The following is a 23,577-nucleotide window of genomic DNA, read 5'->3' as shown; positions in this document are numbered from 1 at the left end:
GCCACTGTCTACCCGTTCGCGCACTGTCCTCCCCCCTTGAACGACCCCTCATGGATTCTCAACTTCCGAATAGAGAGCGAGCGGTATCTAGCGATAGAGCCGAGGCTGCGCCCGTCCCGCAGAGACCGGGGCTCCCCAACCGCACCATCTCCGCTCCCGCTGGGGGCCTATATAAGCTCGATTCGGCCAGAATGGCCATGGGCTCGGTCAAAACAGAGCGGACGTTGGTGGAGGAAGATGAATCATCGCCCTCGGTGGGAGGAAACAGGATCTCATCCGCTCTCCCGGGTGAAGAAGTGAGCCGGTTCCTTTCGCCGTGGTTTTATCCCAAGATATATTCTTTGGCAAGGTTGTCTGACACTCAATGCCATTGCAGATGAAGCAGCAAAACGGAGGAAATGGGATTCCGTCAAATCACACCGGCAATGAGGTGAGCCTACCTTACGAATACGTTTCGTGGCATAGCTGACCGCAGGCTTTGACGCAGCCCGCCCCGAAACCGAATTTCCCACACGTGAGCATCGCCGTGGTTGGCCCAGACCATGTGGGTAAATCAACTTTCATTGAGAGCGCACTAGATATGAAACACTCGCTCTCATCCCGGGCAACGACAAAGAAGATGTCTCTCGATGGGACGGTCTACCTCGTTCGGTTACTGGAGATTGATACACTGGAGATCTCGATTGGAGGCAATGGTGAGATCCAATGGCCAAAGTTAGGAGGCGATTCACCTCCTTCTGTGGATGGTGTGCTTGTCCTCCACGATGTAACACAGCCCGGGAGCCTTTCCGACATCAAAGGATTGCTAGGTCTGTTCTCTTGTTCCGAGCTACAAGAGCATCTCGGTCGGGATGAGAAATGTGTATGCTAACGGTTGCAGCCTCTCTGGACGCCTCGTCCATACCTTTTCGACTCGTCGCAAGTAAATGCGACATTCAACCGCCCCATGGTCTACTTGAGCCAGTCTTAGATGGCTATGAAATCATCCGCACCTCCCCAGATTCGCCACGGTCGCAGAAAATGTGCATCGCTCTGGTTTTGCGATCAGTCATTAGCGACAGGAATGGTAAGTGGTCTATTGAAAATCATTTCTTTTCTTCCCTGGGCCTGCAAACGAGTCCACGTTATCGGCAGCGGTCTACACTATAAGTGTCGTCTGTATGCCCACGGTGTCTCCGTCTCCCATGAGTCACCCAGATTTATCCACTTTTCTCTGAATTATGTCGGCTGTGGCCCGTCCATAGCAATGGTCCACCGCATGTCACGCTAGTTCGCGGCTCGGCTGCGCCTAGCGTTCGCGTTCGGACTTCGGAGACCCGCCCGTCCCCAGAATGCAGGCGCAGCAGCAACAGCGCCACCCCCGATTTCCCATGGATTTTTCCGACTGGCCTAGAACCTTCTGTGTCGATGCTAACTGCTGTTTTAGCTGAAGAGCACTCTTCCGACAAGACCGTCACACCGGGCTGGCGTCATAGTCGTGCCAACTCAGAAAACCCCACAGCCGTGTTCTCGGGAGCCGCAGGCGGCCCAATTACAACAGGAGCTCTGGACTCGGGGATCGATGGGTACGGTGTAGATCGTCAACTGACTGACTCAACCGCCTCTAGTGGTCAGGGCCCGCGCTATGCCCGAAGCAATTCTCAACCTCTCCGACCTCACACACCTCCCTCCGGACGACTGAATCAGCGCAAGCAATCCATCCCGGGAGAGTCATCCCCCGGCAAGGACTTCAACCGACAACATCGACTTCATGCAGCCTGGCGCAACAGTGGCGGATCGGACGCTTTCAGTAGCTTCATCGAAATGGGGGAAGAGATGGACGGGCCCCGAAGCATTCCTTCGAGTCCTGGAAGCAAAGACAAGACGCCGAGTGAGAGCTCTTCCAACGAGAATGGCTTCACTTTCGAGGAGTTGGTAGACCGGCTGGTCGCTCAGCCTATGTCGAAGCATGACTCCAAGTTTGCATCCATCTTCCTGTGCTTGTACCGCAAATTTGCCGCCCCCTCCTCCTTATTGACCGCCTTGATTAACCGGTTTGAGCGAAACGAGCGAGAGATATCGGACCAGCTTACGCGCATTGCCGACCAGTTGAGGCTGCTAACCGTCATGGCTCAGTGGGTATCGGAGTACCCGGGGGACCTAGCTTATCCGAAAACGCAGAAACGGATTGCCGAGTTTGTTTCCAACCTCGAGAAAAGCCATTTCTACATGTTTGCTGCCAAGGAAATTGGGTCTTATCTTGAGGCCAATGCGGAAGATGACAACATCGGATGGCCGTTCAGAGATGGCGAGGTGGAGGAGGTCGAAGCAACGGAGCCCGCTTTTCAGTATTCGGGTCGAAGCTCCCCGTCGATCTTCCTTGGTCCCCCTCCGCTGAGCGATGAGGGTGACGAAGAGGAAGAGGATCCTATATACAGTATGAGTGCGTTGGACCTCAGCGAGGGCGCACTTGAGTCTGGGTCGAGGTTGTCCGCGTCCATGACGAATTCTTTCACCGCCGAAAAGCCCGGGACTGTGGCAACCCAGTCGTTCACGGCCCTCAACATCGACTCGGCCCAGAAGGAGGCTCGGCATTTGGATCTGACACCCCGCGTGCCGTTGACGAAGGTGCAATGGCGACAATTCATGGAAATTCCGGATGAAGACTTCGCTCGGGAACTGACGCGCATTGACTGGATCATGTTCAACTCCTTCCGACCACGAGACCTCGTCCGTCATGTCAGCATCACCGGAGCCGACAAAGACAAAATCCACAGTCTTAAGAACGTCAATCGAATGATCAAACAGTTCAACCACGTGGCATGCTTTGTTGCGAGCGTCATTCTCCTACGAGACAAGCCTAAACACCGGGCCAAGGCGCTGGAGAAGTTCATGAACATCGCATTTGTAAGTTTCTTGGGGGTGATATCTTGTTTGTGTGCTGCAACTAATCTGGCTGGGTAGAAACTCCGGCGACTGAATAATTACAACTCCCTCGGGGCTCTCATTGCCGGGATCAATGGAACCCCGGTGCACCGACTCTCGCAGACTCGGGAGTTGGTGCCGACGCAAACGCAAAAAGACTTCATGAGGCTGGTCATCCTCATGGGAACACAGAAGAGCCACTTCGCGTACCGCCTGGCATGGGACAACTCATTCGCAGAGCGAATTCCGTTCCTGCCGCTGCACCGACGCGACCTGGTTTCGGCGGAGGAAGGAAACAGGACCTTTGTGGGTGACACGAAGACCCGAATTAATTGGCGCAAGTTTGAGGTGATGGGCGAAGTGGTGCTGGGGATCCAACGAAGCCAGAAGACACCATATCCACACCTGGCGCGATACGACGAAGTGACGCGGCTGATTCTGGACATCAAGCTGTCTGGTGATGACGAGGTATGTTTTTGTGTGTGTGTGGTGAATGAGCAGGATCTGACAAAGAACAGGATTTGTATACACGCAGTATGCAGGTAGAGCCCTCCGCTGGCGGTGACACAGGACGGAAGAAGTTTGGCTGGTTGCGGTCCTGAAGGGACGAGAGAGCGTATAATGACCACTACGGAGATACAGCATGCGCAAGAGTGCAGGCTGACGAGGACCATGAATGTTACGATCGTCGTTTTGATGATGTACATACATACATACATACATACATACATACATACATACATACATACATACATACATACATACATACATACATACCTACCTACATACATACCTACATACCTACATACATATATACATATACTTTTATTGTAAGACACCATGTAGTTAGTATCACCATTGTTACTAGATGGCCAGGCTAGCTAGTTTGAACTACCTTTTTGCCTGTAGGCGGGACAAATAGATCACGTGAAGCTACACCGGCCCGAACCTCGCCCTCCGATAACATCCCCTGTAGGACTAGAACTAACCTACACGACGCGATTTCACCTTCTTCAAAAAACAACCACAATCAAAACACAATCTCCCTACCTCCCTGGAACCAGAAAACATACAACCCAACAAACCATATCCACACCTCACCAACCCAACCCCAAGAACAACCAAAACCGCCACCAACCCCTCCAAACCCAAACCCCGCGACCTCCCCCCAAAAAAAGAAAATGTCCACCATCTCCGCAAAGACCACCTACCGCGCCCTCCTCCGCGAACTGCCACGCCGCAGCCTGGCCACCCCGACCCCGCTGCATGCGAGCGTCCGGAAGATGTACGAAGAGCCGGTCTTGGTGGCTGCGGGTGGCGCTGCCTCGAAGACGACCGGAACCGGTGACAGCCACGCCGCCGCCGCGCAGCAGGACACGCTCGCCCACCGGCTCCAGGAGGCGGAGCAGTTCGCGCAGTACGCCCGCGCGCAGCGGCAGTATGCCGCGCTGATCGAGCGGTATAACCCCGGGAGCTGGTTGGATGAGGAGGAGCGGATTCGGTTGACGGCGCGGCGGGTGGGGTTGGATTTGCCGGTTGAGGGGCAGGGGCAGACGGAATAGGAGGGAATGATTTCGATGTGTTTTTTTTTGAGGCAGGGGAGGCAGGGGGAAAAGGGAAAAGCTAGGGGGAGTTTGGGGGGTTACGCTATTGGATAGGGGTGGTTGAGGGTTGGGTGAATGTTTTATGATGTGCTGTGGGTGGATTGGACTTGTATATTATTGTTTTGCATGTGGGACTGGAGTTTTGGCGGGGGTTAAGTTTTTTTTTATATACTGTTTTTTCGGGGGGGTGGTTTATGTACGTGTGGTGGTTGTCTTGGAGTGATGATTATCATTTGTGTAAAGTATAGTGGTATATGAGTTGCCCGTGGCTGGTGGCTCTATTATATGTCTGGTCGGGGTAACTTAGCGGACCGCTTGCTGCATCAGCTGGGGTCCTCTGGCGGGATGCGTGACTGTCCTGTGGTGTGGATCAGGTCCTAGTCATATAGACCCAGTTATCAGTTGATCTGGCATCCTTGTCTTCATGTCTCGTCTCTCGTGCCTCATGACTCGGTGGTCTCGGCTTGACCACACACACCAATCCCCTCACCCTCCCAGCTCGACCTTCTCCATCTGTCGCCGCAGCGTCGAGCGGCTCTCCTCCTCCCCCGCGCCCACCTCCATCTCAATGGCCGTGCGCGGCCGGTTCTTATTCAACCCCTCGAGCAAGGTACACGCTTTGCACACCCGCTGACTGGAGATGTACCCGCAGCGCTCGCACTTGCCCAGCACCTGCGACTTGACCGCGGCCTTTCTCCGGTCTGCCTGCTTCTTCTGCGGGAGCGACGACAGCGTCACCTCGGTCTCGCGCTCCGCCGCGACCTCATCCTCGGCCAACTTCCTCTCCATCTCCGCCATCTCGCCGCCACGCGTCCGCGCACTGCCGCCGCCCTGACTCCCGCACCCGGTCGACTCGGCGGCCTCCTCATCGGCGGCCGCCCCGCCGCGCACCTCCGCGGGCACCAACTCCGCCATCTCCTCGCCGCTGCGCACGATATCCAGAATCGAGCTCGGGCGGATCTTCTCGAGATCCTTGATCAACGTGCGCGCGCTGCCCCGGAACGCCTCCGGCGAGTAGATGCACTCGGTGCTGAAGTAATCCAGCTGCTTGTGGTGGGCATACAGCACGATCTCCTTCTCGTAGGCGTACTTGAGCGGCTTGCTGCGCTTGATGTCGCTGGCGGCGGAGCCGGTCACGATACTGGTGCCCCGGGCGAGACGCGGCAGATCGCCGCGCAGCAGGTTCATCATGACCGTCTCGGCGACGTCGTCGGCGTTGTGGCCCGTGACCACATGCCGGATGCCCAGCCGCTCGGCGCCGCGGTCCAGCGCCTGCCGCCGGAACACGCCGCAGTACGTGCAGTTGCCCTTCTTGCCCACCTGCGCCACCACCTGGTCCATCGTCCAGCCGTACAGCTCCCCGTACCCCAGGATCACGAGCGGCATGCCGTACTGCGTCGCGTTGCGCTTGACCGTCTCCAGGCTGTCGTCGCGGTAGCCCACGATGCCCTCGTCAATCGAGAGCAGCGTCAGCTCCAGCCCGTAGTCGTACCGCTCGTTCAGCGTTTTGAGGACGGACGCCAGCACCGTGCTGTCCTTGCCGCCGCTGGCGCCGATTGCCACCCGCTCCCCGCGCTGGAACAGCTTCGTCGCCGTGATCGTCTCGTGGACCTCGGTCTCGAAGATCGTCAGGAAGCAGCCCCGGCACAGCCGCTGCCGGTTCTTCGGCCGGATGATCACCGCCCGGTCGGCGTGGCAGATTGCGCACGGCGTGGGGGGCATTTTCTTTGGTGTCTCTTGCTCTGAGGAGTCTTGTGGGTGAAGGGCGAAGAGTGGAAGGTAAAGGGATTTGCTGGGGGAATCTGTTTAGTTTGATCGAGTTGATTGGAGGGGTAAGAGGTGAGAGGCAATTTTCCTGGAGAGCGCGGGTTGGGTTCGAAGGAGAAGGAGAGGAGAGGGATGGAATTTCTTATCGATAAGCTGGGGACGAAATGGTGGGTGGGTAGGGATTAGTCATGTGCTTTTCCTTGGGTTTGATTTGTTTGGTTTGGTTGTGGTTGTTTACTGAGCGGAGCGTGGAGCGCTGCCATTCAATGGCGCTGATTCTAAGCAAATATTTCTCTGATCATGCATTAATAAGTATACCCTGTAAGAATCATCTATAGGCAGAGTCCAAACCCGAGCTCCACAGAAAAGAGTCCGCCGAGAGTCTAGTCTAATCTCGGACCCCCCCCCCAAAAAACTGCACTTCACTTTACGTGTCCCGTAGTATACAACATTTTCTGCTTTCATCTTACATCTTACATCCACCCTATCGTTTCATCTCCACCGAGAAAACGTTTACATCTTCCCCTTCAGCGCGTTGGAGATCATCTCCCGGCCGGTGATGCGCGAGGTGGCCCACAGGGTCGGGAAGTCCAGCGTGCTGGAGAAGGTGTCGGCGTACCCGAAGAACAGCATGGGCGGAATCCAGCCCCGGGCGTACTCGAGCGCGAAGCACGAGGCGTCCATCTTGTACTGCTTGACCTCGCCGCGGCGCAGGTGGTGCACGCTGCCCTGCGGATACACCTCGGGCTCGTAGGCGCCCGGCACGTAGGCCAGCTGGGTGCCCTGCAGGATGTTGAAGTAGTCGTCCGCGGTGTGGCGACCGGTGTGGCCTTCGGTGCCGATGGCGGTTCCTGGTGACGGAGTGGTTAGTTTTTGTGGTTGTGGTGGTTTGATATTTGGCTGGTTTTATATAGGGGAGTGGGGAAGGGGGAGGAGAAGGAGCGGAAGGGGGTGGGAGTTTACCGAAAATGATCAGGTACTCCGTGATACCTAGGGATTATAAATAGGTTAGTGGGATCCATGGTAAATATAGAGTAGATTGGGACGGAGGGAAAAACGCACTAGCATGGATGATGTACATGGCGCCCATGGCACCGCCGGCATTGTTGAACACCCATTCCTCGTCGTGGTTGATGTGGGTGCCGGGGACCTTCTCGTCCAGCTCGGCCACAATGTAGTTCACCACGGAGCGGGTGTCGTTGCCGTGGGCGGCAATGGCGCGCTGGGAGAGGTCGTGCAGGTGGTCAGGGTCGAAGATGTAGAATTGCTCCAACCGGGCATTCAGGTAGTTGTACAGGCCGGAGAAGAGGGCCAGGAGGGCCACAGCGATGCTGATGGCGCGCATGGCTGTGAGAGAGGATATTGCCTGGCCAGGTGGAGACGGGGAGGAGGAGGAGGAGGAGGAGGAGGAGGAGGAGACAGAATATGATGAAGGAGGGGATAGGGAGGTGGGAGGTGTTCAGTAACCTCGAGTGACAGCTTTGGATGGTGTTTGGTTGAATGGGCCGATGGATTGTTTTCTTTTCCGAGTCCCGCAAAATCCCCAATCGGGCTTAGTGGAGGTGAGATGAAGCTGGAGATGCTCGGCTTAGTAATACCGTGCCGGTCTGTAAGGGCTTAAGGAGAATCTACTAATTCTAAGGCAACCACCAAGAAACACACGAGTATTCATCCATCATGCTATGCGAGCATACCGTTCTACTCTTTTGTTCCTTCTCACGCCAGTGGATACATGCTCTGGAATCTGGATACATTTACAAGCTCTAGACCCAGTAGCTCCATCTAGGGTCCGATTTAGTCTCGGTTCTCTTCTCCCAGAACTCGAGGTGGAGATTGAAGGATATTAACGCATGTGCGCTGAGCCCCTGAATCCACGCCGCCAGCCAGTCGCTAAGCACTCGGCTCAACCAACATGGATGCAATCGACTAGAGGCAACCTGCCGCTAGAAGACTCGACAGTCTGCAGCTAGTGACCCCAGGATTCTTGTCCTGTCCTGTATGTAGTCATGTTGCTATGCCGTGCTACCGCATCTCTCCTGCATATGAAGACATGGGCGGCGGATATATGTTTTGTAGAAGTGCAAAGTGCAACGCGCAAAGTGCAAAGTGCCGGTGTCAACTCAGCGCTGTCCCCGGAAATAATGTAACCACCAGACCAAACCCACCCAAAATCATGGAGGCGTCTTCGAGGCGTCTTCCACGCGGCTGTACCTCGGCCGCTCCATTAATGCTTAGCTCGCAGCCATCATGAGACAGGGGTCCGTTAGTCTCTCTCCCAAGACTCAAGAGTCGAGGAAAAATCTTGTCCACTGCCAATTAAACTATACGTCAACTCGGAACCTTGTTCTATGCGGCCGACCTGGCCTCCTCGACGACATGTCTGATATCTCCATGATTCGCAGAGCTGTCTCGATGTGCTGATCCTTTTCCATCATGATGCAACCATCGCATGCTATAATCCAACCTCGTGCACGTGCAAAAACTCTCTCTCCTCATCTGTTCTCTAGATCCCCTTCGTGGATACTATATGATATGAGCATTAATTTAATCCCCTCTCTTCCGGTTTTTCCGTCCATAAAAATAGCCCAAGTCGAGGTCGGGCCTTCGATCGCCTTAATTACGCCCCGTTCTGACGAGGGCGGAATTGGTTCCCAGATCATTCCCAGATAATTTATCCGTCGTCTCCCCTTATCGCATTCGAAACGGCCCAGGGAAATGAAAAGGTGACGAATCCACCGACTCCCCTGGCTTAAACCTGTCTTGACTGGATGTGTCGAACGTTGTCCGCTCCTCTGCACGGAGCATCCCGTGGAACCGTTTCAAATGAAGAAATAGCCCGGTGTTCGACCCTATCGGTCTTCTCCCTCGTGGTCCACCGGCTCCAGCGGGGACGGAGAATCCAGAAGGCTTCGCTCATGCTGACTGCTCAGGTCTCAATCCCCTTCCAAGTTGGAGCAAGTTGGAGGGACTAATCCACCCCGTTGTTTCTGCTTGATTGAGGCCAAAGCCACAGCTCAGACGAACAGGCTTCTCAGCAAACCCACCCAGGATTTGTGCCATGTGGGATGCTTATTTAAAGAGAGCTCATCGACCTGCCATCATGTCAGATTTCTTCCCTACCAGCATCATTCATTTGTGGCCAGTGGACGTTGATCGCACATTGAACCAACCCAGCCGACCGATTGTCCTTCCTTACCTTATCACCAAATAACCATCTTTTCACCATGAAGCTTTCCCTTCTCTCCCTTGCCACTTTGGCTTCCGCTGCCAGCCTCCAGCGCCGCAGCGACTTCTGCGGTCAGTGGGATACCGCCACCGCCGGTGACTTCACCCTGTACAACGATCTTTGGGGCGAGAGCGCCGGCACCGGCTCCCAGTGCACTGGAGTCGACTCCTACAGCGGCGATACCATCGCTTGGCACACCAGCTGGTCCTGGTCCGGAGGTAGCAGCAGCGTCAAGAGCTATGCTAACGCCGCTCTGACCTTCACCCCCACCCAGCTGAACTGCATCTCCAGCATTCCTACCACCTGGAAGTGGTCGTAAGTGGCTTGTTCTGTCCCGAGAGCGGGGGAGAGACGCAACTGACCCGAATGGATAGATACTCCGGCTCTAGCATCGTTGCCGACGTCGCTTACGACACATTCCTGGCCGAAACCGCCAGCGGCTCTTCCAAGTACGAGATCATGGTCTGGCTCGCGGCCCTGGGCGGTGCTGGCCCCATCTCGTCGACCGGATCGACCATCGCCACCCCGACGATTGCCGGCGTCAACTGGAAGCTGTACTCCGGCCCCAACGGTGACACCACCGTCTACAGCTTCGTCGCTGACTCGACCACCGAGAGCTTCTCCGGTGACCTGAACGACTTCTTCACCTACCTGGTCGACAACGAGGGCGTGTCCGATGAGCTGTACCTGACCACCCTCGAGGCGGGTACCGAGCCCTTCACTGGCTCCGACGCCAAGTTGACCGTCTCCGAGTACAGCATCTCCATTGAGTAAATCAAACGTTGAGTGTCACGGATGGCCGACCGTGTTGCGTGGACGGGGAGCCTGACGGGAGACGGGTGGGGATGGAGGTGGGAGAGAATGTAGGCGCCGTGTTTCAGTCCCTAGGCAGGATACCAGAAAACCGTGTGGTAGGAGGTTTATAGGTTTCCAGGAGATGCTGCATAGGGATAAATGAGACAGGACGGTGGCTACGCTCGATCCAACCATATCCTGTACATACAATGCATATACTCATACCAATTATACATACAAACAAACAGATATACAACTATGGTCCAAATTTATCTACTAGTCTGCTAGTTACTAAGCTTAAGGTATTGGTCCGGCGGTTGGATGAGTGCCAGAGCTTCAGTTGTTTCAATTCAATTCTTCAACATTATCTAATTATAACCAACTTGCATCTGGCATGGCGATAAGAATAGCAGCATCAGACAACGGGGCGGGCGCTTAAGTACGGCAAGTGCAAGTGCAGGTGCAGGTGCAGGTGCAGGTGCAGCAACTAACTAATTCTAATTAGTGCAGCCGGCGGCGTCATTTGGATCGCAGGTACTCCGTACTTTCTTACCTTTACTCAGTAAGTTATCTCAGCTACCCCGTACACTTCAAGACATTTCCGCTCCTGGTAATGGACGGCAACCCTGAGCTCATTGGAATGACAGCCCTTCGTGGGCGCTCCTGTCTGGACCATTCTCGACATTACCTGGGTACTCGAGTCCTCGACTGTCCACCAGTCAGTCGGATCTTTACGCGTGCCAGGATCGTGGCGTCGACGCGCTGACCTGCCAACCCTTGATTCCTGCATCTCGTGGCTGCTCCAATCATTGCCGCATTTCAGGCTCGCGCGCGCCAAACCCCCGACGATCGGCCCTGCGTGAGCCATGCAGCTCATGAGACCATGGCCATTCAACTCTCAATAATGCCCAAAGGGTATTGCAGCTTGTTGCAGGAGCAGAAAAAAAATAAGGAAAATAGTCAGTCAGGGCAATCAGTCATTCATCCACTCATCCACTCATCCCACTTCCCCCTCATGCATACTCTGCGCGTCGCCGTCCTTGCAGCGCCAGCCTTTTTCTGTTGCGCGCATACTGTCTCCTCAAACCCACCCACCCCCTCTTCTATCCTGCACCACTGGGCACCCTAGGGCTTTTCCTTATATCAAGCCCTCTTCGCTGGGTGGTTCAATGCGCTCTCTTTTCTCAATATCGTCAACAGTTCCATTCCTTTTTCCACCGGGGTTTCACCACTACTACCCAAATCAATTTCATCGTCTCATTCGGTCTCTCTCTTTTACACTTTTCCTCCAGATACGTCCGGCATCCACTTGGTGTCTCAAAGCGTGTCTCAGTCCCGGTCACCCATCGCACCCCCATAGCGATCGCTCCCCAACTACAGTTGACGCGACAACCACGCATTCCTCTCCTGCCGGCAGGACTGACGTACATTCATTCAGCTACTCTAATATATCCTCGACAATATCCGGTCGACTGTATTGCTTGCCACACGAAATAGTGTACCTGTTTCTTCTCTCCCTTTCCTCTGCTCTGCACGGTCTTGCCCACGATGACCGCTCATCCCTACCTAGCCTACTCTAGCAGCACCCCCAACATGGTTTCCGCTGCCACTACGACAGCGACGACAACGACCACCATGGATCTGAACCGGGCAGCCCTGCATGAATTCATCATGCAGCCGGTGTCGCGGGGGATGGTTGCGCACTTGGCCGAACAGGCCTCACAGGTCATCCGCTGCGAAGCGCATGTGACGGCACAACAAGCCCACGGACAGCCGACACCTCCCAGCACACCTCCCATGGATGCGACTCTACCACCACTCCCCTCGGTAGAGACGTTCATTGCTTCCCTGGTTGCTCGATCACAGGTTCAGGTGCCCACCTTGATGACCTCGCTAGTCTACCTAGCGCGACTGCGTTCCCGCTTGCCCCCAGTGGCCAAGGGCATGCGCTGTACCGTCCATCGCATCTTCCTCGCTTCGCTCATCCTTGCAGCCAAGAACCTGAACGACTCGAGCCCCAAGAACAAGCACTGGGCTCGGTACACGGCCGTCAAGGGCTATGACGGATTCGCGTTCCCCCTGCCCGAGGTCAACCTCATGGAGCGCCAGCTGCTGTTCTTGCTTGACTGGGACACTCGCGTCACGGAAGCCGACCTGCTGCAGCACCTAGAGCCATTCCTGGCCCCAATCCGCAGTCGCTACCAGCAACAGCAGCAGCAACAGCAACAGCGCGAAGTTGAGCGTCGCCAATCCCGAGATTGGCGTCGCTTCCACTCCTCCACGGATCTCCTGACTTCCCGCCTGCGCCGTCAGAAATTGGATGCCCGTCGACAAGTGGTGGATGCCGCCTATCAGCAACCCGAACGACGGATGATGGCAGCCAGCCCGGCCTCATCTGTGTCTTTGTCATCCATGTCTTCTGCGTCGTCCGTCTCAAGCTCAAGCTCAAGCTCACATAGCGCCTCTCCCGCCCCCTCGCTAATTGATGCTGCGGCCGATCGTTATCACCCATACCCGACTGGCCGCCGGCGTCCTACATCCCGCGGTCGGATGTCGGGCTCTCCTCCGGGCGCGCAGGATGTGCCCGGACTGTCACGAGCCGATACTGCAACTTCCTTGAGCTCGCGGGCGTCCAGCCTGTCCTCCAGCTCGCGCGCTGTCACTCCGGCGAGTCTCCGGAACTCCAGCTCGATCACCAGCTTTGAAGAGCCCGTGCCCGTGCGCGTGGTGGATGGTGGCCACAGCCCCTCCTCATTTGTTGGTGGTGGGTTGCCACTGGAGGAGTGTCTGCCGCCCGCTCAGCCCAGCAAGAAGATGCGTCTCGGCTATTCTGGACACGCAGCTCATCCCCACGGCCCCGCCCACCTGGTCGCCGCTGGCGGTCATGGGTTCGTGGCCCGCTTTCTCGCCACGGCCGCGGGGTCGTACATGGGCGGTCGCCGACACTAAACTTAGATATCATTGAGCTGGTCTCGATGGTTCCTCCTCCTCTGTTACATGATGATGTCTTAATGTTTTGTTCTGATTATTGATTTGCGAAAAGCACTTGAGGGGTCTACTCACTTACCCCCGTTACGAACGATCTTCCAATACCCTGCCACTCTTTACCTTCTGCATTCCGCTGGCGTTGATCGTGTTTCTGCTCTTCGAGGTTGTATTTTTTTTTCTTTTTTCCATTTTTTTTTTCATTTTGAAATAAGAGGTTCTGGCAATTTTTGGGGGGGGGGGGTATTTATGTTAGAAGTTGGTGTCTCAGAATGGAAACGCAGGGCTGGATGGATATATACTCTGATGGAATCAGTTATGGAGTAAGTAAGTTAGTTTGACCATATACTTAGCTATTTAGTCAGGAAGATAATGGATCACGGATAAATAATGAAACTCCCGAAAGCGGCTATTTGTGGCTGTGCCTGTTTGGGCAGCTCGTACTTTTTCAATTCCCACCGAGTTGCCCTCGCCAAGGCACTTCAACCATGGAGGATGGCCGGAAATAGCACAGCGCGGGCCAATGAACACGGGCCCGACCGAGACCGGCCAAGAGACCCGGGGTCGGATCGGCTTGGCGGGCTCCTGGCACACTCGGAGATGTCTTCCTCAATAGATAACAGTCCAGCGGTAATCGTCCCCCCTCAGCCACTTTCTGAGACCATGTGATCAGAGAAGTAGGAGATAAGGTCAATTAGAATGACATTCCATCTTATACTGAGTAATCTATCTCAAGTACCTTTGAGCATCAGTGTCTCCACGCTCGAGCCCTCCTCGGATCGGCTTGATACACGCCAATCACCGAAGCCGGAGGTGGAGCGCCGAGCAGCTGGGCTGGCGTCATCGCCTGCGTCCGCCGAGCCAAAGGGCTGAAGGCTGATCCAATCCAATCCGCTTCCGGCCCGGTGTCAACATGGTGCTTTGATTATCATCTTCCTTCTTCTCCCCTCCTCCCCCCCTCCCCCTCCACTTCCCATCCTTCCCTCTCTCCTTCACGAATCCCTCCACCCCCCCCCCTCTTCTCTACCACAATCCTTGCAAACTATTTACTCCCTCCATAACTATAAGCCCAACTCTTTATCTCTCTTTGCTACTCGCTCCAACTTCTCCTCCTCCCCTCTCCTCCTCCCTTTCTTTGTTCTCGCTTTCTCGACCGAAGACTCCTTATCTTATCAGAAGACATCCTTGACTCACTCACACTCACTATGCCTCTCACCATCCTCTCCCAAGAGCAACTCCGTTCCCTTCTCCTCTCACTTTCCCGCGATCAGATTGTCTCCCTCCAAGAGAACCTTGCCCGTGCGCTTCGTGACTATTCGACCGGCAGTCAAGAGAAAGGGTGTGCCGCCACTTACCAACCTCAACGGACGGCGATCACTCGGCCCGATGGCTGCACCACCGTGTTCATGCCCGCAAGCACGGGCCCCACGCTAGGCATGAAGGTGATATCGCTACAAGACAAGAATTCCCAGGTGGGCTGCACCGTCGACGCCGCGTCGAAAATCTCCCCGAGCGACCGAACCGGCGTGGCTCAAATCGATAAGCGCAAATCCCTGGCCTCCATTGCCTCCGACGTCAGCGAACTCTCCCTCTCCTCGCAAGAAGGCACCTCAACCAGCAACTCCTTGACCATGACGAACAGCGGTGGCAGTGGCAGTGGCAGTAGTAGCAGCAAGTCGCTGGCGGCGGGCTGCGTCAACCAACAACCGGTCGCAGGCGGCTTATCGAAGACGATGGGGGCCTGGCCCAGTGCGGGCAGCCGAGATACCTCGCCCCAGGGAAGCGTTACGCTGCTGGACGGCAACAGTCTGCCCTTTGGATTGATCAACGCACACGAATTGACGCCCTTCCGGACCGCGCTGACCTCCCTCATGACGCTCAACAAGCGCAAGCGGGTGCGGACCATTGTGGTGTTTGGGGCGGGGAAGCAGGCATACTGGCACATCCGGCTAGCGCTGGTCCTCCGTAGCGCGGACGTCAAGCGGGTCTACATCATCAACCGATCGTTCGACCGAGCGGCGCAGCTGCTCCGGGACATCTACTCCCCGGAGAACTCGAGCTGGCGCGGGGATGTGAAATTCTCCGCCGTCAGCTCCGACTTTGTGGAGTACCCCCGCATCCTGCATGACGCGTTGCGGAAAGCCGACGCGATCTTCTGCTGCACCCCGGCCGTTGATCCGCTGTTCCCCGCCGAGATCCTGACGGCCCGTGAAGGCCGCCAGAAGGGTCGGTTGATCAGCGCCATTGGATCGTACAAACCACACATGACGGAACTCCCGCCGGATCTGCTCCGCGACGAAGTGAGCGTGCACACTCCGGGCCATCGTCACTTCCACAAGCACATCAAGCGCAGCGGGGTCGTGGTGGTCGACAGTCTTGACGCCGCTCTCAAGGAGGCCGGCGAGATCGTCCAAGCGGGGATCAAGCCGCACCAGGTGGTCGAACTGGGTGAACTGCTGATTGTGCGCGAATCCTCGCACGGTGACGCTGACAGCGATGACCACAAGAGTTTGCGCGAGTGGGTAGAACGGGGCAATGTGATTTTCAAGAGCGTGGGGATGGGATTGATGGACTTGGTGACTGGTGGAGATTTGATCCAACTGGCACGGGAGAAGAATATCGGTACGACGATTGCGGAATTCTAGCGAAATGATATCCAATGATGACTTACATTGTTTGTTTGTTTTTTTTTTTTTCTTTCTTTACATTTCTTTTTCTTGTTTTTCTTCCTTGTCTTTGATTCGGCCTAGCTACTACTTTGGTTCGGCTTCGGTGAACCTTGACCTCTCCGAGCGCCCTTCGGACTTATACTTCTTGGGCAGTACTTTGCGAGACCTACCTTGCGAGGCCTGCCTTGGCCTTACTTCCCCTTCTTCTGGTTCATATTATTAATTAGGTAGCGATTACACTTTCATGCTGACAATACAATGTGTTCTACTGGTCGATGCCTTGCAGATGGAGTCCAGAAGAAGTGGTGAGCAGACTTTTTTAGGCTCTTCTTAGGCTCTTTACAGGGCAATACTCGAGCGAAGAACTGATATCCAGCCCGGGAGTGGGGAGATGGAGGAGAAGATTGGTAATGCGCTGCTTGTCATACGCCATCTGGCTGGTCAATGCGGTTAGAGCCGTAAATTCTCGTAATTTTGGAGCCGTGGGCGGTAACGTGGAACGAAAGCTGTAATCCAGAATCCGGCCGATGACATCAACCAACCCCGTCGTTTCTTATCGTCTCGACTCATTCTCCGAGAGACATTCTCTCTCTCTCTCCTACTCTTCGCCCTCTCCGGCTTCAATTCATCTTCACGACTCGACGTGACTTCTCACTGCCGTGTCCTCTAATGCACGGTGTCTTCTCTCCAGGCTGAACCATGTCGCAGAGCGATTGCCTGCAACCCTGATTGGGAATCGCAGTGTTGGGGCCAAGACACGACTGCCCGCGAGGCTGTAAGCGGCCGTTCACCGACGACGGCGCGATCGCCAGCGGGGGGAGGGGCAGCGACGCATCATCCCACCGTCCGTCTGCCTTAGTTTCCCCTCAGTCTCGTATGCTTGTATTTTATTTTATTTACTTTTAAATCTCCCCTCCTTCTCGTCCTCCCTTCTTGACTCAGATCTTCTTCATTCTCTGTATGTAGGTCGCTGCTTCCTACGGGCTTCTCAAGATGCGCAATCGCATGTGCCATCTGCCCAACGGGCAGACCTTCACTGTGTCACCCGTCTTTGGCGGGGCTAGCTTCAAGTCGAACGACGGTCAACAGAGCCACCATGTGGTCCTCCCCGGCTGGAGCATCGTTCTGAACTCCAGCAAACCCGTCGAGAATGCGGATTCGACAATGACCGATGGATCGGAGGAGCATCGCGGCCGGGAGCGACAATCGCCGGAGGAGCTGGTGAACACCCGATTCACTTCCCCCACCTTGCGCAATGACTCGCTCTACATCTCGTACATCGTCGACCCACCTAGTAGTGAGTACAAGCCGGTCAGCTCGCCGACGCGCCAGATCGCCATGATGCTCTGGGTGACGCTCTGGTGGTACTTCCACGAACCCGAGCCCCAGCGTTACTTGACCACCGAGGCCAGCGCCAAAACTCCTACCACGGGCCGGCCCCAGGGCGATTGGCGGATCTCCATCCGACGCGAAGGGTTCTTCAAGGGTCGCACATTGCTGCAGAAGCTCGAGCGCATGGGCCTGATCGCCTCGGAGGACTCGTCGGTCGGGACCGAGCCCTACAACCCCGAGGCGTGGGCGCGTATGTTCGTGAGCCGGCGCAGCTTCTGGCAGATCGACCCCAGGCTGTTCGTGTTCACGCTGTCTCCCCAGATGAATATCCCGCCGGCGATATCGGGCTCGCCCTTCATCCAGCGGGTCGCATCGCCGTCGCGCGCGAGTATGTACCTCAATAATCCGGCGGGGCAGGAGACCGCCTCCTATACCCCGAACGAGGGCCCGTTTGCTTCGACCAGCCATCTCCCCACCTACTTCCCCCCCGCCCCGACACAGTATACCTTCACCAACGGGATCCGCCATCCGATCCGGCCCAAACCCCCGCATCAGGGTGATGTGTTCTATATTCGCTACATTCCCAGCCTACAACAGTACCTGTCATTCCGCGTACCATATTTGGGGCCCTCCGCTGCCGACCCATTCGGGGCCAAGCATGCTCACACTTCATCGAACAGTAGCATCGACCAACCGGTGACCCCTGTGCCAGGGCCTTCCGATGTCGAGTTGCTACACAAATGGATGAACGAGCCGCGAGTCAACGTCGCTTGGGGCGAGGCAGGCCCGGCCAGTCACCAAGAGGAGTTTCTGCGCAACAATCTCCGAAGTCGCCACAGTTTCCCCGTCATTGGATGCTGGGACGGTAAGCCGTTCGGCTACTTCGAGATCTACTGGGTCAAGGAAGACCAGCTGGGGCCGTTGGCCCCCGGGGGGGTGGACAACTATGATCGGGGTCTGCATGTGTTGGTGGGAGAGCAGGAGTTCCGCGGGCCACATCGTGTGGCGGTCTGGTTGAGTGCCTTGGTGCATTATTGCTTCTTGGCAGATCCACGGACGCAGACGGTGATGTTGGAGCCCAGAGTGGACAATGAAAAGTAGGGTTGCTCTCGCCTGCTTCACAGAGGCATTCAGCTAACATGATTGATATAGGCTTATCGGATACCTACACCGAGCGGGCTTCTACAAGGAAGGGGAGGTGACGTTCCCGCACAAGCAGTCGGCTTTGATGAAGATCAAGCGGGACTCATGGGAGAGTCCTGCTACCTAGCAGTGTGCTTCATGATGGATGCGATCTCGAAAAGGGAACGTTACACGAGGAGAGTTCTTCACGATACCTGATCAATGTCTACGACAAGGTAGATTCTGCCTACCTATTTACGACCTATCTAGCTACCTAGTAATGAAACCGGGAACGCAAGAGCATAACGAACTCAATATCTTAATAAAATGTGTAGACCTACCGCTGTTTGTCTGCCCTCGTGGGCCGTGACCAGTCTGCGACTTCTTGACCGATTAAGCTTTCACCGATTGCCCATCACTCACCCTTGATTAGGGCTCCACTCTTTAACGTCTCCCACCAAAATAGAACCCAGAGTTTCAGTTCCTTATCATGACAGGACATCTGGACATCTGCACAGACCGACACGGCATCTGAAAGTTTACAGAAAATAGCTGCATGGCCATCACGGCCAGTCAGTTCCCCGCTCACGCGCCGAATGTGACTAGCTGGTCACTAAATGCTAAATGTGCCGGGGCCTGCAGGGCGGGCGCGTATGCGGCCAACGATAGCGGGGGATTGCCCTCATTCCCATCACCATCACCCCTTGGCACGGCTCCTCCTCCTCCAATTCTTCACGCCATCACATCCAATCACTCGGGACGGTCATTGAATAAAGGGTATCGCCTGTTCCCTGTCGTATCTCAAACATGATGGGCGGTCTCATTCCCGATTTTGTGTTTCTGTTCTTCACATCACTCCACATGAAGATGGTCGATACATGATCCATCACCTTCCCCTCGGCCGCTTGATCTGTGATATTCAAATAGAACACCCAGCTCCTGTCCAGGTTGACTTAGGAGGCGAAGAATGATCTCCAGTACTGACAGTCTCGTCTTCTTTCTTTGTCTCTCTTTCTTCTCAACAACCGCTGCTGGCTCAGCATCACCTGCCTCCGAGCGAGACACCACCACCACCACCACCTTCACCCTCGACGAACCACTGCTCGCCGTCCAGATCAGCGGAATCATCGCCGCCTATCTCTTCAGCGTCATTTTCCTGCTGAGTCTCCTCCTCGTCGTCGGACGCCGTCTGCGCCGCGCCGTCCTCTCCTCCAACTACTCCCTCCAAGTCCAGATGATGCAACCCATGAAACCACCCCCCAGCATGGATCCCAGCCCCGTCACCCCGATCAGTGTCCACCTCCCCAGTCCCGGGGGGATTGGGCCAGGCCCAATCCCCCCGATGCCCGGATATACCACCAACACTGGTACCCGCCACAGCAACAACAGTAACAACAACAACCGCTCCTGGAGCACCTTCAGCAAACACAGCGGCTCGCACAAGAAGTCGCAGTCCCAGCTCTCCAACCCGAGCAGCAGCATCAGCCTGGCGACCTTCGACGACGGCGTCGTCGCCTCCGACCGCCGCAAAGCCCAGGAGGACCTGGAGATGCTGTATGCGGCTGTGATGGAGCACGACGAGATTAAGGCAGCTAACGGCGGCGGCGGCAGCAGCAGTCCGCAAGACCGCAACGTCTCGCCCACGGGTACAGTGAACAGCAACCCGTTCACCGACCCGCCGGTGGCGCCCGCGCAGGTGCCGACATCGCCTCGCACGCCGTCCCGGCTGTCGAGGATCTCTTCCTCATTGTCGCTGTTCTCGAGTAGTCGCGACCAGTCGTCGACCTCGCTCGCCAACCTCAGTGCTGCAGCTGTCTCCTCTCCCAAGGGAGCCAGCGGACGGGGATTGGGACTCCGCTCGCCGCGTCTGGGGCTGCCCCTGCGGAAGATGTCAATCTCCTCACCGATCACCTCGCCGCGGAATCACGCGGCGCGAGAGAACGAGGACGAGGACGATCCGTACGCGCATTCGCCGCTGACGCCGAGGATCTATCACCCGGCGCCGCCGCCGGTTCCGCCGTTGCCCGCGCAGATGCATGTCGGCGGTGCACAACGACCCGGCGCACAGAGACAATTCACCCACCCACCACCGCAGCAGCAACAGTACCAGTACCACCACCCAGACCCCTACAGCACAGACGACCTCCCGCAATCCCAGACCGGCCTTCCGGCCCTCCCCACGCCACGAGGAATCCTCTCTTCCACTAATCCTGAATACCCCAACGCAACAAACCCCCGCAAACCAGCCCGCAACGCCCCTCCCCCTCTCACACTGACCAAGCCCCTCGGCCCAGCAGCAGCAGGCCCCGATGGCGGACCCGCAGCCGGACGCAGCCTGCCCCTCCGCGACGCCTACCCGCTGCAGAGCGCGCCGGCCACCAAGCTGACCGTCCTCGAGCGGCCGGTCAAACCCCACGGGGCCCCGCGGACGGGCATCCCCACCCCGTATAGCCCCTACATGCCGTTCACGCCCGTGACGCCGCTGACGCCGAGTCGGATGGTCACGAAGCGGCAGCGGCGGAAGGAGGGGAGGGAGACGGGGTTGCATGTGCTGAGGGAGGATGATATGGTGAAGGGGGGTGGGGATTTGTGGGGGTATTAGCTGTCTTTTGGGAGGGTTGGGTGTTTAGTGTGGATGGGGGAGGGTCAATGTTATGAGTTATGAGTATTATGGGTTGTTCTTTTCCTTGGTCAGGGTGGGATTGGGATATCAATCGATCTAAGCATGCATGCATGCATGCCTTTCGGGGTCGTGAGAATATACAATAGCTCCCACTAATTCATCTTCAGGTTGTGTGTTTTAACTGGACTCGATCTAGCTGAGATGCAAAGTTTGATTTCACAGTCAAATTGCAGAATGTGACTTGAATTTTTTTATTTGCCGCTACGAGTAGCGGCAAATATATACACCAGATCTAGTATACAATACAAAGGGAGGCCGAGACGATAAGTTAAAGTTATCTGGACGAGCTACGAGGATCATGGAATGCTTTGTACCGAGCAAAGACAGTGAATATACTTTCCCCGAATTTTCAGGGGGTTAGGATTTCGAAGTCGGGTTGATGTACCTATTCAGATGCAATTGTCGGTCCTTCCTGGCCAGTTGATTTTGTCAACTTGCTAAGAACTTTGCTCATTGCAGGCTATGATGTTGAGGTTATGGTTCGATTGACGATGGCTGAGTATTGAGTGTGCCATATTATATTGGATCTGGTAGATTGATCACTTGTTCATCTAATGATTAGTTTCTCGCAGAGTTAAGTTTACTTATTTGTGATTCAGGTAGAGGTATTAATTAGTTAACTAATGTTACTCCCAATCACTAAGTCCGCCCCAGAAGGGGGGCTAGCTGCATGCCTTGTTGCCTGAGGCGAAGCGAAATCTCAGCAGTCCCGTGATCTCACCTCTGCCTCAGGCTTCAGTACCACCCACCACTTCATTGGTCCGGGTGGGGCTCGCCTAATTTCCTAGCGTCCCACACACAAGGTCGCTGAACGGTTGAAGAGATCTTGCTTCTCGAACTTCTCACTCGTGACAACGACGACAATCGACGACCTGCCACGCCGACAAGGTACGTTACGGCCTCCATTCTCGCCCGCAATCCCCATCGCGACCGTCAGAATCGCATCGACCAACCCAAATTTCCCAAAACTAACGAATTTTCACCGTCCAGATGGGTGCCCTCAAGTACGTGGAAGAGATCCAGAAGAAGAAGCAGTCCGACGTGATCCGCTTCCTGCTGCGTGTCCGTTGCTGGGAGGTGAGAATTCCCCCCCAAATGTCGTCGATTTAACATCTCCCCGCCGGAGGGTGGTTTTCGCTCGTATGCTATGCCATAGGAATACACTTCACGCGAGTGTTTTTGCTGGGCGGCTCGAAAAAAGACGACCCACCGAAAGAAAATTTTCTACTCATCGCCGGCGGATGATGGATGTGGCACAACCAGGAGGGTTCCAGGAGCCTCTGTGTGTCTTGCTATACACTCGTTGAACTTTGCTGAGAGTGCATCAATATAGCTCCGTCAACTGAACGCCATCCACCGTGCTTCCCGTCCTTCTCGCCCCGACAAGGCTCGTCGTCTCGGCTACAAGGCCAAGCAGGGCTATGTTGTCTACCGTATCCGCGTGAGACGCGGTGGCCGCAAGCGCCCCGTCCCCAAGGGTGCCACCTACGGTATGCTTTTTTCTCCGCCTCATGAATGGAGGGTTTTCGAGAAGACGTAGCTAATTCAAGGGATGTACAGGCAAGCCCACCAACCAGGGTGTTAACCAGCTCAAGTACCAGCGCGCTCTCCGTGCTACCGCTGAGGAGCGTGTTGGCCGCCGCTGCGCTAACTTGCGCGTCCTGAACTCCTACTGGATCAACCAGGACTCCACCTACAAGTACTTCGAGGTCATCCTCGTCGACCCCCAGCACAAGGCCATCCGCCGCGATGCCCGCATCAACTGGATCTGCAACCCCGTCCACAAGGTTGGTTGGGCCCTCGCCCCGAGCATTCCGTCCGAGACTAACCCCATCGCCAGCACCGCGAGTCCCGTGGTCTCACCGCCACCGGCAAGAAGTCCCGTGGTATCAACAAGGGCCACCGCTACAACAACACCAAGGCTGGCCGCCGCCACACCTGGAAGCTCCAGAACACCCAGAGCTACTGGCGTTACCGTTAAATGTAGCCCCGGGGCTGCTGAGCGGTGGTGTGGAGGAGAGTGTTGGAAATGGAAAACGCATGCTGGAATGCTTGTGGATGTGTTTACTCCGATACAAAAACTCGTTTCTGTGTGCAGGTCTTTCGACTGTCGTGGTGCGAGCATAATGCAACGGATCTTCAATGATCGGATGTTAGCAAAAATTTTTCTTCCTTCTCGGGTTCATTGGTCTTTTTTTTTAATTCCCCCTAACGAAGTATGGCTTTTTTTTTTTTCCTTTCTGGGTTATATCTTGTTTTTTTTCTTTGTGAAAAGCTGGCGGGTTCGTAGTGTAGATTTTGTAGTTTGGGGGTTGTAGATTGGCATGGCTGCCTCGATTGGCTAGTTTGGGGGACTTGCATTAGCATCCGCAATACGGGGTATTCGGTCCAGTCGAGGTCCTTAGCAACATTGTCTTGCATGTTACTCCCACCGCAGTCTCTTGGTGGCCCATCAGCTATGGGGAAGAACCAACTCTACGGAGAGACTCG

General features: G+C 55.7%; 10 protein-coding genes across 10 annotated transcripts; 8 read left to right on the top strand and 2 right to left on the bottom strand.

Annotated features, from left to right (window-relative positions):
* Positions 1-50: 50 nt before the first annotated feature.
* On the top strand, positions 51-3,506 carry BO86DRAFT_327224 (putative Ras guanyl-nucleotide exchange factor RasGEF; the record flags this gene model as incomplete). The annotated part of the gene is made up of 6 exons (XM_025668602.1): positions 51-296; positions 488-809; positions 881-1,066; positions 1,427-2,886; positions 2,944-3,372; positions 3,423-3,506. 6 exons carry the CDS (start codon positions 51-53, stop codon positions 3,504-3,506), a joined length of 2,727 nt encoding a protein of 908 aa, XP_025521717.1.
* A 443-nt stretch (positions 3,507-3,949) lies between these two features.
* Positions 3,950-4,507, top strand: BO86DRAFT_393953 (LYR motif-containing protein). Its single transcript, XM_025673130.1, has one exon. It carries the CDS (start codon positions 4,086-4,088, stop codon positions 4,464-4,466), a length of 381 nt encoding a protein of 126 aa, XP_025521716.1. The 5' UTR covers positions 3,950-4,085; the 3' UTR covers positions 4,467-4,507.
* Positions 4,508-4,726: 219 nt separating this feature from the next.
* On the bottom strand, positions 4,727-6,396 carry BO86DRAFT_393952 (putative PP-loop ATPase superfamily protein). The gene has a single exon (XM_025673129.1). It carries the CDS (start codon positions 6,228-6,230, stop codon positions 4,995-4,997), a length of 1,236 nt encoding a protein of 411 aa, XP_025521715.1. The 5' UTR covers positions 6,231-6,396; the 3' UTR covers positions 4,727-4,994.
* Positions 6,397-6,551: 155 nt separating this feature from the next.
* Positions 6,552-7,753, bottom strand: erg2 (C-8 sterol isomerase ERG2). Its single transcript, XM_025673128.1, has 3 exons — positions 7,338-7,753; positions 7,239-7,265; positions 6,552-7,126 (listed from the first exon to the last, which is right to left on the bottom strand). The coding sequence occupies exons 1-3, from the start codon at positions 7,618-7,620 to the stop codon at positions 6,789-6,791; spliced, it is 648 nt and encodes a 215-aa protein (XP_025521714.1). The 5' UTR covers positions 7,621-7,753; the 3' UTR covers positions 6,552-6,788.
* Positions 7,754-9,222: 1,469 nt separating this feature from the next.
* Positions 9,223-10,283, top strand: xgeA (putative endoglucanase). Its single transcript, XM_025677404.1, has 2 exons — positions 9,223-9,816; positions 9,876-10,283. Exons 1-2 carry the CDS (start codon positions 9,500-9,502, stop codon positions 10,273-10,275), a joined length of 717 nt encoding a protein of 238 aa, XP_025521713.1. The 5' UTR covers positions 9,223-9,499; the 3' UTR covers positions 10,276-10,283.
* A 1,648-nt stretch (positions 10,284-11,931) lies between these two features.
* BO86DRAFT_327252 (cyclin family protein) lies at positions 11,932-13,245 on the top strand (the record flags this gene model as incomplete). The annotated part of the gene is made up of 1 exon (XM_025668603.1): positions 11,932-13,245. The coding sequence occupies one exon, from the start codon at positions 11,932-11,934 to the stop codon at positions 13,243-13,245; it is 1,314 nt and encodes a 437-aa protein (XP_025521712.1).
* Positions 13,246-14,259: 1,014 nt separating this feature from the next.
* BO86DRAFT_393945 (putative proline utilization protein PrnX-like) lies at positions 14,260-16,245 on the top strand. The gene has a single exon (XM_025673127.1). It carries the CDS (start codon positions 14,487-14,489, stop codon positions 15,924-15,926), a length of 1,440 nt encoding a protein of 479 aa, XP_025521711.1. The 5' UTR covers positions 14,260-14,486; the 3' UTR covers positions 15,927-16,245.
* A 312-nt stretch (positions 16,246-16,557) lies between these two features.
* On the top strand, positions 16,558-18,712 carry BO86DRAFT_414342 (GNAT family N-acetyltransferase). Its single transcript, XM_025674831.1, has 2 exons — positions 16,558-18,379; positions 18,435-18,712. Exons 1-2 carry the CDS (start codon positions 16,944-16,946, stop codon positions 18,550-18,552), a joined length of 1,554 nt encoding a protein of 517 aa, XP_025521710.1. The 5' UTR covers positions 16,558-16,943; the 3' UTR covers positions 18,553-18,712.
* Positions 18,713-19,221: 509 nt separating this feature from the next.
* BO86DRAFT_393943 (uncharacterized protein) lies at positions 19,222-21,428 on the top strand. Its single transcript, XM_025673126.1, has one exon. It carries the CDS (start codon positions 19,372-19,374, stop codon positions 21,004-21,006), a length of 1,635 nt encoding a protein of 544 aa, XP_025521709.1. The 5' UTR covers positions 19,222-19,371; the 3' UTR covers positions 21,007-21,428.
* A 507-nt stretch (positions 21,429-21,935) lies between these two features.
* On the top strand, positions 21,936-23,323 carry BO86DRAFT_350687 (60S ribosomal protein eL15). Its single transcript, XM_025669391.1, has 5 exons — positions 21,936-21,975; positions 22,078-22,164; positions 22,421-22,577; positions 22,648-22,874; positions 22,928-23,323. The coding sequence occupies exons 2-5, from the start codon at positions 22,078-22,080 to the stop codon at positions 23,066-23,068; spliced, it is 612 nt and encodes a 203-aa protein (XP_025521708.1). The 5' UTR covers positions 21,936-21,975; the 3' UTR covers positions 23,069-23,323.
* The last annotated feature ends 254 nt before the right edge of the window (positions 23,324-23,577 follow it).

This window comes from Aspergillus japonicus (assembly GCF_003184785.1).
Source record: "Aspergillus japonicus CBS 114.51 unplaced genomic scaffold BO86scaffold_138, whole genome shotgun sequence".
Taxonomy (NCBI): Eukaryota; Fungi; Ascomycota; class Eurotiomycetes; order Eurotiales; family Aspergillaceae; genus Aspergillus; species Aspergillus japonicus.
This window is presented reverse-complemented; position numbering and strand designations above follow the sequence as displayed.

Bases quoted from the DNA above. Each gene is read 5' to 3' on its own strand.
- BO86DRAFT_393953 (XM_025673130.1), top strand. From the start codon at position 4,086: ATGTCCACCATCTCCGCAAAGACCACCTACCGCGCCCTCCTCCGCGAA.
- BO86DRAFT_393952 (XM_025673129.1), bottom strand. From the start codon at position 6,230: ATGCCCCCCACGCCGTGCGCAATCTGCCACGCCGACCGGGCGGTGATC.
- erg2 (XM_025673128.1), bottom strand. From the start codon at position 7,620: ATGCGCGCCATCAGCATCGCTGTGGCCCTCCTGGCCCTCTTCTCCGGC. The intron at 7,266-7,337 runs GTGCGTTTTTCC...TATAATCCCTAG, and splicing joins CATGTACATCATCCATGCTA to GTATCACGGAGTACCTGATC. The intron at 7,127-7,238 runs GTAAACTCCCAC...CTCCGTCACCAG, and splicing joins GGAGTACCTGATCATTTTCG to GAACCGCCATCGGCACCGAA.
- xgeA (XM_025677404.1), top strand. From the start codon at position 9,500: ATGAAGCTTTCCCTTCTCTCCCTTGCCACTTTGGCTTCCGCTGCCAGC. The intron at 9,817-9,875 runs GTAAGTGGCTTG...CCGAATGGATAG, and splicing joins CCTACCACCTGGAAGTGGTC to ATACTCCGGCTCTAGCATCG.
- BO86DRAFT_393945 (XM_025673127.1), top strand. From the start codon at position 14,487: ATGCCTCTCACCATCCTCTCCCAAGAGCAACTCCGTTCCCTTCTCCTC.
- BO86DRAFT_414342 (XM_025674831.1), top strand. From the start codon at position 16,944: ATGCGCAATCGCATGTGCCATCTGCCCAACGGGCAGACCTTCACTGTG. The intron at 18,380-18,434 runs GTAGGGTTGCTC...TGATTGATATAG, and splicing joins CCCAGAGTGGACAATGAAAA to GCTTATCGGATACCTACACC.
- BO86DRAFT_393943 (XM_025673126.1), top strand. From the start codon at position 19,372: ATGATCTCCAGTACTGACAGTCTCGTCTTCTTTCTTTGTCTCTCTTTC.
- BO86DRAFT_350687 (XM_025669391.1), top strand. From the start codon at position 22,078: ATGGGTGCCCTCAAGTACGTGGAAGAGATCCAGAAGAAGAAGCAGTCC. The intron at 22,165-22,420 runs GTGAGAATTCCC...GCATCAATATAG, and splicing joins TGCGTGTCCGTTGCTGGGAG to CTCCGTCAACTGAACGCCAT. The intron at 22,578-22,647 runs GTATGCTTTTTT...AGGGATGTACAG, and splicing joins CCCCAAGGGTGCCACCTACG to GCAAGCCCACCAACCAGGGT.